Raw genomic sequence first — 13,436 nt, 5'->3', positions numbered from 1 at the left:
GATGTGTATTAAATATGTGTATCATATTATAATAAAAATCTTAAATATATGTATAGTATAAAAGTATTAAATATATTTCCGTTGTCAAAAGTCCTTTAGGTACTTACCACAGGGCTAGACTGACGTGGTGTGAAGCGTCCGTAGATATTATTTATTTAAATATTATAAATGTGAAATTGTGTCTATCTGTCGGTCTGTTACATATTTAGTCTTAACGCCCAGACTGTTGAACCGATTTTGCTAAAATTTGGTATGGATGATGATTGGATAGGGCATAGGATACTTTTTAACCCACAAATATGTACGGTTTACACGCGACACACAAATTTTTGCGCAACGGAGTTACGAGCGTCATTTATTATTATAATGATACTAGCTGTCCCGGCAAATGTTGTTTTGCCATATAAAGTATTTCGCCCATATTATTTTATTGAAGTGACTACATAAGTATGTTACCATGGCAACGTCCATCGCTATCCCGTCAAACAAACAATGGTCGCCGTCAGTCTTGATTTGTAATAATTTACTATTATTTATTCAACAAATGCACTTATCAATATAAAAAGGAGCCAGTAGCCGATTCTCAGACCTACTGAATCTGCATATAAAATTTGGTAAAAATCAGTAAAGCTGTTTCGGAGGAGTACAGTAACTAGCATTGTGACACGAGAATTTTATAATATATAAGATTATGTATTTCGAAAATAATAATATCTAATAATATCTATCTATGGACACTTCACACCACGTCAGTCTGGCCCCGTGCTAAGTACCTAAAGGACTTGTGTTACAGGTACCAGACAACGGAAATATATTTAATATTTTTATACGATACATATATTTAAGATTTTTATTATATCATACACATATTTAATACACATCAAGACCCGGGAACATTGAAAACTTTTTGTTCCGTCGGCGGGATTCGAACCCGCGACCCCCGGCTTGAGCTACCAACACGCTCACCACTGAGCCACAGAGGTCGTCGAAAATGTACGGTTCTGAACTGATAAACCTTTTTCAACGCAAACGAAGTCACGAGCAATGTATTATAGGTATGAGTATTTAAGATGTGTGACCGTATAATGATAAACCTTCATTTCCCCGCCAGCACATTACATGAATAGTGTGAAACGATGTGCGGAACCAGGACAGGTGTCAAGGCTTCTACATTTTGTACATTTTATTCCGCAAATGCCACGGAATATGTGGCGCACAATTTAAAGATCAAAATGCAAATGTCAGCTTGCAATTTCTAGACGTTATTAGATATAGTTGGTGTTTATACGATTGTTGTGTGGTGTTTATATAACACGAGCTTTTGCCCGCGGCTTCGCTCGCATTAAGAAGAACTTTCATCCCCTATTTGAAGCCCTTGGGGTTGGAATTTATCAAAATCTTTTCTTAGCGGATGCCTGCATCATAACATCTACCCGCATGCCAAATTTCAGCCCGATCCGTCCAGTGGTTTGGGCTGTGCGTTGATAGATCACTATGTCAATCAGTCAGTCAGTCACCTTTGAGTTTTATATACAAGGTGTAACAAAAATAAGTGATAATACTTTAGGGTGTGTATGTGTTCCTTATAGAGAGTTCACTGTGAAAGTAGTAGCGCTGAAAGACCAAAATTTTTTTTTCACTTTTGTATGAGGAAACTCGTGACGTTCGGGCGCTGGCCTATACAAAAGTGAAAAAAAATTTTGGTCTTTCAGCGCTGCTACTTTCACAGTGAACTCTCTATAAGGAACACATACACACCCTAAAGTATTATCACTTGTTTTTGTTACACCCTGTATATATAAGATTTCCGAAAAACTTTAGTTACATCCATACTTCCATACTTAATATTGTAAATGCGAAAGTGTGTCTGTCTGTCTGTTACCTCTTCACGGCCAAACCACTGAAACGATTTTGCTGAAATTTGATATGGAGATACTCTGAGTCTTAGGAACATGGATATTTTTCATTGGGACATAGGATACTTTTTATCCCGGAAAATGTACGGTTCCTGCGCGATAAACAAATTTTGGCGGAACGGAGTTGCGGGCGTTATCTAGTAACAATATATAACTATAATTTTTCAAAAATCTTTTATAACGTAGTGAATAAACTAACTAGTAACTTTTAAACAAGTAATGTGAAAATCCTACTGACAACAACATTTAATTGATAAAGTTGAATGTTACGATGAAACAGTTTTTACATACATTTTTTACTAGTAAACCATAAAGTTAATATACCTAGCGGAATAGAGAAACAAAGGCCTGAGCAAGAGAGATGTCACTATCAGTAACACTGCGTGGTAAAAAGAGACGTGTGATACATGACAGCAGAACTATTTTTTTGACGACCAGTTGGCACTTATCGGCACGTTGACAATAAGATGCTTGTGTAAGTGTATACGTCATGTATACGTACACATATTTTTACACACAGATGTAAATCAATTTCGGTTTCGTTTGACAGCTCGAAATTGTTGCTCTATTCCTCTAGGTATATTAGTTTTAAGTAGTAAACGTAGAAAAGTAATGTCAAACATAGTGATAGACCTAACCATTCTTACTTCCGTAATTCTTGCTTTGTCGAGGAAAATGTTCGCAAAGATGAAAGATGTAAACTTTTTTCCCCGACGCAAAGCTTTTCGTAAGCTTTGAGAAGAACGGAAGAAAGCTTTGACGAACCCATACACTTAATTAGGAAGCAAATTAAAAATGCTCCAAGCTTCTTACGATAGCCTTACTTTTAATAATGGAGCGTTAACATTGTTGTGAGTTTTATAATCAACATAATCAACTAGATGACGCCCGCTCCGTTGCGCTAGAATAGGTTTATCGGGTGGGAACCGTGCATTTTGTAGGATAAAAAGTACCCGTTTGACCTGTCCAGGGGCTCAAAGTATTTCCATTTAAGTTTTAACAAAATCGGTTTAGTGGTTTTGGTGTGAAGAGGGAGTAGACAAACAGACAGAAACACTTTCGCATTTATATTAGTATGGACGTTTTTTTTTATGAAATAAGGGGGCAAACGAGCAAACGGGTCACCTGATGGAAAGCAACTTCCGTCGCCCATGGACTGCATGTGCGTTGCCGGCCTTTTAAGAGGGAATAGGATAATAGGGGAGGGTAGGGAAGGGAAGGTAATAGGGGAGGGTAGGAAAGGGAATAGGGTAGGGGGTTGGGCCTCCGGTAAACTCACTCACTCGGCGAAACACAGCGCAAGCGCTGTTTCACGCCGGTTTTCTGTGAGAACGTGGTATTTATCCGGTCGAGCCGGCCCATTCGTGCCGAAGCATGGCTCTCCCACGTATAGTTTTAGAGTGAGACACTAGAAATAAGTATTCATTAAAATTGCATAACCACTACATAGTATGAAACAAAATCGCTTTTTTCCCTCATATCCCTTTGTTCCCTTTAATCTATAGCAGCGGTCCGCAACCTTTTTGATATTGCAACCCAAAAATTAAAAAAAGAGTTATGAGCGACCCCGGAAAAAAAATATTTTGTTAACAAATGGAAAGGTTGGTTCAGGTAACGAAGTTAGTTGTTTTTATTTCGTAAATTATTTATATTGAAGAGTCTATTTATTTTGGATTTAAAATGAAATTACAGGACTTTGTTGATTTTATTTGGCGACCCCACATGGGGTCGCGACCCCAGGGTTGCGGACCGCTGATCTATAGAACTACGCAACGGATTTTGATGCGGTTTTTTTTTAATATATAATATTTTACAAGCATTTGGGCAAACACGCTTAAACGAACTTAAATCAAAGCTTCAAATTACTAATGCATCACTAGTTCATCGATTGCCGTATAAACAGACACTGTAAGCTCTTCGCGAGCTTCGAAAGCCCTCATTAGGAGCTTTCGAGTGCAGCTGTAACTCGCTGGATAAATTGATGTCTCTGTTAGCTTTGTTTGTCGTTATTTAAACTTGTATTCCCAATTGGTGTCTCAATTTGATTTTATTGGTTTAAAGACACTTTTATCTGTAATATTTCTCGCGATGAAATAGCTGTTTCCTTAAGGGACAAGCGGTAAATCGCCTGCCTTATTGACTTTGAGAATTCTGTCATAAAAAATCATATTATACAAATCCGTTTTCTCGCAGTCAAGCAAATTCATCAGATAATATGAAGGTCACAACTAGATAGGATTACGCACAATTTTCGGGTTTAGATCTTTTGACAAAAATACATTTGTTAAGGTGATCGCACATTTATCGGCACGCACGCGCCGAACGCGCCGCATTTTGGAATTCGTTGTATGAAATTATGTGAAACCACGCACCGTACGCGCCGCATTTCGTGTACTATGTGGTGCGTTTGACGCGTATGGTGCGTACGGTGCTGACAAATGTGCTATCAGCTTTATAGCCACAAGTGGATAATAAATATGTTATTAATATATGTTATATTGTTATCTTAATTATATTCTACCATGCGGCTATCCCTGATATTTTTCCATAATTTTCACTTCCAGAATGCTGTTGTTTTTCTTTTAACGCGCAATGTTGCCAGAAGTAATAAAGCCTAATCTCAGATTAAAAATTGTACGTGCCAACTCCAAAGAAACATAAATCGTAAGCCCAAAGCTATTATGATTATAGCGAAATTAATTTCAGACGGAGCTCATTAGGTATTTAATTCACTTGAGCCTTCAACTGATATTATCCTAACGATTGTGCAGGAAACCACGGGACTGAATTATGAAGACCATATTATAACTTAAGAACAAGCGACAACCATACTTTTGTCATTTTATAAAAGCGGGAAGTTTCGCTGTATATGACCCTATAGAGGTCAGAAGCATTTCGCGGTCGCGATAACGTTAGGAAATATTCAGTTTCGAAGGTCTACCTAACATGCGATAAAGTGTAAAGCTCTATGTTTGATCTAATTTCTTCAGGATAACCATAGGATCTCGTCTTCTACTGCCAGCCACTCATGACAGTTGTTTCCCACTCCAGACTACCTCAAAGTGAGAAGGAATGGTCAAAAATGACAAACTTTCAGATTTTATGAAATGACGAAAGTCTGACTGTCGCTGGCTCTCGGGTTATAAGATGGCAGCAAAATTCAAATTAAGAATGCAATAAAAAAATAGAAGGATGTATTTACACAAATCAAGTAACTCCGCCGTTTTGTGTCACTTTAGAGCTGTTTCTGATGTCAATGCTTTAGAGACAGTAGTTTTACACTCACGCTACAATGTCACTAACGCCGTATGAGTCACTTTACAATAATAAAGTAAGTTTCATTCCTTTTTATGAAAACATTCCTGAATGGATTTAAATTAAATTTGACATAGCGGTAGTTGAAGCTCTTATACAAAGGCTACTTTTTATTTAGGAAAAGGCCAGTGCTTCCGTGGGATACGACGATAACATATACGAACTGACGTCTGACACTATATAAACGATGTGAAGTTTTATTCAAAAATTCAAAGAGACTGGAACAAAGACGGGCTTTAAAACGGAAGCCCGCACCAGCTGTTGAAAAATAAAGTGCCAGAGCATATTTCTCTTTTATTAGATCATCATTACCATACCAGGACCGCTGCCAAGAACAATAAAGGAAGATCTAGCTTTAATAAGCTGTAGTTTTAATGCTTTTTGAGAAACGAAAATAAGGAGTGATTTCATAGTTTACCTAATTTTTGCTGAGACAGCAGGAAAAACGGATATATACTATAATTATGATTATTTTTGAAGATATCAGTATGCAATATACTTTTTCGGGATAAAAAGTAGCCTATATGCTAATCCACAGCCTAAACTGCTAAATCAAAATTATTACCATAACTAGCACAATTAGGCATACGCTTCTGGGGCCTTACTCCCGAAAGTGATATCGATTTCGAATTTCGATTTCAACGGTTTTTGACACTTTAGACATGCTTTAGACATCTAAAATAGCGCACGATCGTACTGCGGATCGGTTTGAAACTAATCAACCTCAATGGATTTTGCTATTCCTGACAGCTATGCTAGCGCACGATCGGGATGTGGCTCAATTTGGAACTAATCAGCATCGAAACATTCGCCAAATCGAAATCTTAGGTGCTCGCGACAAACAAAATTGTCTGAGAATCGACTTTCAGATCGTGTACAAACGTCAAATTTCACGGTAGCAACAGAGGCATCGACATCTATTGAGATCGATTGTTGCCGAGTTAGGTATTGTAAACGTTTTTAGGGTCACTGTGGTATCGATTATTATGGTGTCGTTTAATTTTTTGTTGATAATAAATATTAATTCATTATTATTTTAACATAACTAGCTGTTTGACCTAGCTAGATCGATTTATGGCCCCCGAAACCCCCTATATACTAAATTTCATGAAAATGGTTGGAGCCGATTCCGAGATTCCAATTATATATATATATATATATATATATATATATATATATATATATATATATATATATATATATTATATATATATTATATATATATATATATATATATATATATGTAAATAATAGCTTAGTTTTATTCCCTCTTTTGTTTACACTTAGATTTAAGATTTCATATTAGTAATTCCTATTGGAAAATGTTTATCTTGTGTCTCATTTTTATAATATTGCTGTCCCTTTCGCACGGGAATGTAGTGTGTTTCACACAATTGTTATTGCTGTCTCTTTCTTGCATAGTTGCACTCGAACTATTGTTGTCTCTTTTTTACATGGCTTTGTTTTACATATTTTATTGTTTATTTATCTTATAAGAATGTTTGTTTACCATTGTATTAGCTTATAAGAATCCCATTTGATGTCATATTATGTGTAAAATGTTATATTTCAATAAACGGACTGCATTCGTTCGACAACAACCGATAGAACCCCACAGGCTCTAACGGTACAAATTTCATATATAAACACGCACTTTCTCGGTGCATACACATTCACTTCCGACAAGCCAAGCAGATGCATGCGTAAGCCCTGCTCCACCACACTCCGCTCCAAGCAGTACCAAGTTCACTCCTGTGTTTCCTTCTCGACTCCTGCACCTCCTTCTCCAGGAATCTTCCATCCGGCATCCTTCACCCCTTCAAGATACAGTCCACTGCTCTGCCACCCGGCGACCACGGCCCCGCCGAGTTTGTCGTGTCGCCAACAACTGGTCCTTCAGAAGCCGGATCACTGCGTCAGCTCGTGAAGAAAGAAGCTCGCCCTGAAGATTGCAGCCAGCCCTGGAGAAGAGAGAAGCTCGCCCTGAAGACGGCAGCCCAGTCCCGGAGAAGAGAGAAGATTGAAGAGAGAAAACACAGGAGAAGAGACGAAGCCCCTGCAGCCAAGGCCAGCGTCTACCTTCTGAAGAAAGAAGAAAGAAACAAGTACGCGCGAGTGTTGGTGGTTGGCTTTGCTTACCTCTACCAATTACTTGGAAGCAATCCTCATTAACGTGCGTGGCCACCTAGCGGTGTTAAACGGCCCCTGCAGAGCGCACGGAAGCATTGTGGACGACCTGACGCCTCCACACACCTACCCAGGTGAACAGTCAGACCCCGCCGGCACGGTACGGTAACGCTCTGGGGCCACAAGTTGGCACGCAACGAAGGGTGCGGACATTCCTCCCGCACTCTGATGCACCCGTGAGCGCCCGCGCCCTCTACCGGGAGGTTCCTACCTTCCTATTCCCTGCATTCCTATTCCCGGTTCGGCGTCACCGCGGTAGCAAGCTGACCGGGCTGTTAGTAGTAGGCTTGGTAGGTCGCGTTACGTATAGGTAAAGACATTAAGTGAAGTGAAAGTGAAAAGTGTTAGTTTTAAGGTTAGGGCCCCTCGTGCGCAATGGAGAACGCGCGTGTGTTGCGCTCGGGCAAGTCCACGCCCTCGCGGGAAGAGACGCCATCGTCAGGGCAGACCACGACCCACGAGACCAACACATGGAGCAGAGGCACCGGCGTTGAAGACACGACGGAGAGCAGCACGCGTACCGACGCTAGGGCCAAACTAAATTCAGTACCCGCACAAATCGACAACGTAGTCGAAAATGTAGGAAGTGCGCCGGGCACTATAGTTAACGTCCCCGGGGACAGAGCAAGCAGCAAATTATCCGCGTTGCAGGCCGAATTAGAGTATCACAACTCCGAACTAGCACGGGCTAGGGCGGCGTCCGCAGCTGCCATGAGTCGGCTGGAAATAGCTAGGATAGAGCTAGGAGAATCCACCGACGCGGACCAGCCACCCAGATCGAATAAAACCCGAGTTGAAGGCTGGATCTCGGAGCAATGTGTTAGGCCGTCAACAAGCGCTCAAAACCCGGGACGAGACCCGCGTCCGACTGAAAACATCGAACCGCGCGCCGGTAACACGTCGCTTAGCGACATGACATTGCTAGCCAACGCGATAGTTCAAGCGGTCAATTCGAGTAGGTCGGAAGCGACGCCTAAATTCATTCATGAGTTGCCCCACTTCGACGGAACAATTACGGAGTGGATGGCGTTTAAATCCGTTTTTAATGACACCGCGGATATGTTCTCGGACATTCAAAATGTAGCTAGGTTAAGAAAATCATTAAGGGGCGCGGCCCGCGAAACAGTTAGAGCTTTGCTATACACAGTATCGGACCCGTACGAAATAATAGATACGCTAGAACGGCGATACGGCAGGCCAGAACTACTTATTCTCTCCGAAATCGAAAACATAAAACGTTTACCCCGTATGACGGAAGACGGGCGCAATGTTAGTAGTTTCGCGAGTAAAATATCAAACACGGTAGCGGCCATAAAGTCACTTAACCAGCCACAATATTTGTATTCTCCCGAGTTAGTGGGTCGAATAGTCGACAAGTTAAATATTATTTTAAAATATAAGTGGTACGAGTTCAAATCTGAACGACCCGGAGCACCGGAGCTCGAATTAATGGCTAGATTTTTAAATATTATGGCGGATCAGTGCGGCGCGATGTTCGCGTACGAAACAGCTAGGGAGGAAAGGAGAGGCAAGATGAAACCTCGCGCGGTAAACACGACTCGCACACGGACTCATAGATCGACGCGATATGATAGCGATAGTTCCTGTGATAGATCAGATTGCGAAGTCACGTACGAGCCGCGTAATACCGTAGCAGCCGCGTTCAAACCCTCAGCTAAAAAGGCCGAACCATTCAGGCCGAAGCATCGCACGCCGCGCCCCGCGACAGAGGCGCCACGCTCCGCGACGGAAGCGCCGTCAAACTCGTCCAATAGAAATAATTGTCCCGTATGTTCAGGCTCCCATACGACTATTAATTGTGCAGATTTTATTAAACTTAGCGTATCGGAAAGATGGGACGCAGCTAAAAATAGTAAACTTTGCTTTAGATGTCTAAATAACTCGCACGGGCGAACTTTCAGATGTAAATATATTCCGTGCGGCATAAACGGTTGCGAAGCGTCTCATAATAAGCTATTACACGGCAGCGGCAGTGCAGCGCCGCCCGCAAGCGGCAATGTTAGCTCAATAAATCACGTTCGTGCGTCAAACACCTACCTCAAAGTAGTGCCGGTTGAGATAAGTGGCCCAGTGGGCACCACCGCTACATACGCCTTGCTGGACGAGGGCTCTACATTGACCCTAGTTGAGCGTACGGTAGCGGACAGTGTAGCACCCAGGGGTCGCAGCCAGCTACTTAAGTTGGAAGGGGTAGGCGGTAACCAAATTGACGACCCCGAATCGTGCAACATATCGCTAACAATCCGCGGCGCGTGTAGTCGAAATCTAGAAAAAATGAACGCAAGCACGATTAGTAATTTGAACCTTACGCCGCAGTCCGTAAGCAAGGACCTAGTTAGACAGTGCAGCCACCTAGCGGAATTAGAAGACGAACTGTGTTACGAGCAGGCTAAACCTACGATACTTATCGGCCAAGATAACTGGCACTTAATTACGTCTCGACAATTACGTATCGGAAATAAGGGCCAGCCAGTGGCGTCGTTAACTAAATTAGGATGGGTCCTGCACGGGCAGGACGCAAGCTCGCGTAATTTAAATAATATTCAGTTCATAAGTCACGTAAGAACGTCGCAGTCCGAGGATCCCGCGTTAGAATTGATAAGGAATTATTTTAGCATAGAATCGTTAGGTATAGAGCCGCGTAAACCTAAAGCGGATCCGGACGAGCGCGCGTTAACTGTTTTAAATAGAACTTGCAATAAAATGAACGATTGCGATCGGTATGAGTCAGGCTTATTGTGGAAAACCGACAATGAAGTAATGCCGGACAATAAGAAACAAGCTCTAAGCCGTCTGTACAATCTAGAGAACAAATTAGATAAAAACTTAAACTTAAAAATAGAGTATTCGAAACAAGTAAATAACTTGCTAAGTTCGGGTTACGCAGAACTAGTGAGCACCCCAGCCACATCACCTCGCACCTGGTACTTACCTCATTTTTCAGTGGTTCATCCCCAAAAAGGTAAGGTGCGACTGGTTTTTGACGCTGCGGCTAAATGTGGAGGAAAATGCTTGAATGATGCGCTACTAACCGGGCCCGACTTATTGCAGTCGCTTTTCGGCGTTTTAGTTAGGTTCCGCGAAGGAAAAATAGCAGTAGTAGCGGACATCAAAGAGATGTTCTTACAAATAAAAGTGATTGAATCGGATCGCGACAGCCTTCGTTTTCTGTGGCGAGGCGACGATAGAAACATCCCCCCGCGAGAATACCGTATGACCTCGCTTATTTTTGGGGCAGCCTCATCGCCGTGCGTGGCCATTCATGTTAAAAATAAAAACGCGCAAAACTTTAGTTCAGAGTACCCGAAGGTAGCTAAAGCTGCGGAACGGAACTTTTATATGGACGATTACTTGGACTCATTCGACGACGCGGACGAAGCCAGGCAAGCGGTCAATGCCATGTATAGGATTAACTTAGGCGCTTCGTTCGAGTTACGCGGTTGGGCGTCGAATGTGCCCGAAGTAATAAAAGACGTTTCCGATAAGCGAATTAGCGGCGCGACGACTTTAGGAAAAAGCGATACAGAGAGGACTTTAGGTCTCATTTGGAACCACGCTCGCGACACTCTAGGATTTAACGTGAATCTCAGAAACACGCCATCTAATGTAATTTCAGGGGAAATTTTACCCACCAAGAGGCAAGTCACTAGCGCCGTCATGTCGGTTTTCGACCCGTTAGGATTAGTTTCGCCGGTAACTATGGTAGGTAAGTGCCTCATTCAGGAAATATGGCGTAGTGGCGTAGGTTGGGACGATCCTATAACTAAGGAACACCACATTACGTGGATGTCGTTTATTAATAATTTAAACTTGCTGAGGACTTTCGAAATAGAAAGATATGTACCTGCCCCGCCCTCTGGCGAGGGGGAGTTACACATATTTTGCGATGCTAGCGAAAAAGTTTATTCGGCCGCAGTTTATTTCGTTAGCATGAATAATAACACAAAGACGGCTAGATTAGTTACGGGAAAGGCGAAAGTAGCGCCGTTGAAACCAATTTCGATACCGCGATTAGAGTTGCAAGCCGCGGTTCTTGGTTCCCGCTTAGCAGAGTCAGTAAAACGGGAATCTGACTACAAAATTACAAAGTCGTATTACTGGTCGGATTCAAAAACGGTATTAGCTTGGATTAGGTCCGATCCGCGTACTTTCAAGTCGTTTGTCGCGCACCGGCTAGCCGAGATCGAAAGTACAACGACCCCGGCCGACTGGCGATGGGTGCCGAGCGCCGACAACGTCGCGGACGACGCTACCAAGGGCATTCCGGTGAATTTTAGTTCGACACACAGATGGTTTACAGGACCTAGCTTTATTTTAGACGACCCCGCGACATGGCCGTGCGAAAAGCGGACCGCGGCTCCCTTACCCCCTTCAGGGGAGGAGAGAATAATTAAGCAGGTTCACGTCTGTGTAGACCATGTAAATAACGATTACTTGCCTAAAGTTGAAAGGTTTTCAAAGTATAAGCGCCTGGTACGCGCTGCTGCCACCGTCTTGCTCTCGGCTGAGGCATTTAAAGCCAAATTGCTCAAGAGAAAAGTAAATACGGAAATCTCTCCTGATCACATCAGACTAGCAGAATTACTGCTTATCAAGAGGAGTCAGAACATCTCGTTCGCGGACGATATAAAGACGATAAAGGCTGGGCAACGACCTCTGAAGAGGTCCCCCTTTCACAAACTTGCTGTGAAACTCGACCGCAGCGGGATATTATACCTCGATAGCAGAGTTAAGGAAGAATATAATCTGCCTGTCCTACATGCGAAGGAAGAATTTACCCGACTGTTAGTGCATCACACGCACGCAGTATTTAACCACGGCAATCACCAAACCGTGATGAACGAGCTCCGACAGCGCTACCACATAATTGGACTACGCAGCATCCTTCGCTATATCTCGTCTGATTCTCGTAAGCAGCCAGGAATAAAACGTTTCGGTGCTTGCGCACGAGGGGGAGACTGTAAATAATAGCTTAGTTTTATTCCCTCTTTTGTTTACACTTAGATTTAAGATTTCATATTAGTAATTCCTATTGGAAAATGTTTATCTTGTGTCTCATTTTTATAATATTGCTGTCCCTTTCGCACGGGAATGTAGTGTGTTTCACACAATTGTTATTGCTGTCTCTTTCTTGCATAGTTGCACTCGAACTATTGTTGTCTCTTTTTTACATGGCTTTGTTTTACATATTTTATTGTTTATTTATCTTATAAGAATGTTTGTTTACCATTGTATTAGCTTATAAGAATCCCATTTGATGTCATATTATGTGTAAAATGTTATATTTCAATAAACGGACTGCATTCGTTCGACAACAACCGATAGAACCCCACAGGCTCTAACGGTACAAATTTCATATATAAACACGCACTTTCTCGGTGCATACACATTCACTTCCGACAAGCCAAGCAGATGCATGCGTAAGCCCTGCTCCACCACACTCCGCTCCAAGCAGTACCAAGTTCACTCCTGTGTTTCCTTCTCGACTCCTGCACCTCCTTCTCCAGGAATCTTCCATCCGGCATCCTTCACCCCTTCAAGATACAGTCCACTGCTCTGCCACCCGGCGACCACGGCCCCGCCGAGTTTGTCGTGTCGCCAACAATATATATATATATATATATATATATATATATATATATATATATATATATATATATATATATATATATATATATATATATATATATATATATATATATATATATATATATATATATATATATATATATATATATATATATATAATATAGCTCGCCTGCAAGCGTTTTTAATGTGATTGATGGCACCTCCAATGGAGCTCTACACCTATACGGTCCCATTTAAGTTTGGTATCGTGCTTAGCTTGGCTCGCCCGCATGTACCTTTTTGCGATTCCTGGATTTTCTTCCAGGAATCCGTTGCCGACCTTTTAAGAGGGAATAGGGTAATAGGGGAGGGTGGGGATGAGAAGGGAAGGGAATAGGGGAGGATAGGGAAGGGAATTGGGCCTCCGGC

The 13,436-nt window shown here is 42.0% G+C and overlaps 2 protein-coding genes across 2 annotated transcripts in view; one reads left to right on the top strand and one right to left on the bottom strand.

Moving 5' to 3' along the window:
- Positions 1-13,436, bottom strand: part of LOC121732417 — a 163,273-nt gene that overhangs the window by 113,291 nt on the left and 36,546 nt on the right. The gene's annotated exons all lie outside the window — the stretch shown is intronic.
- On the top strand, positions 7,794-12,407 carry LOC121732674. Its single transcript, XM_042122629.1, has one exon. It carries the CDS (start codon positions 7,794-7,796, stop codon positions 12,405-12,407), a length of 4,614 nt encoding a protein of 1,537 aa, XP_041978563.1.

Source organism: Aricia agestis, chromosome 12, assembly GCF_905147365.1.
Source record: "Aricia agestis chromosome 12, ilAriAges1.1, whole genome shotgun sequence".
In the NCBI taxonomy this organism is placed as follows: domain Eukaryota; kingdom Metazoa; phylum Arthropoda; class Insecta; order Lepidoptera; family Lycaenidae; genus Aricia; species Aricia agestis.
Note: the sequence above shows the minus strand (reverse complement) of the source record. Positions and strands in the feature narration are given on the sequence as shown.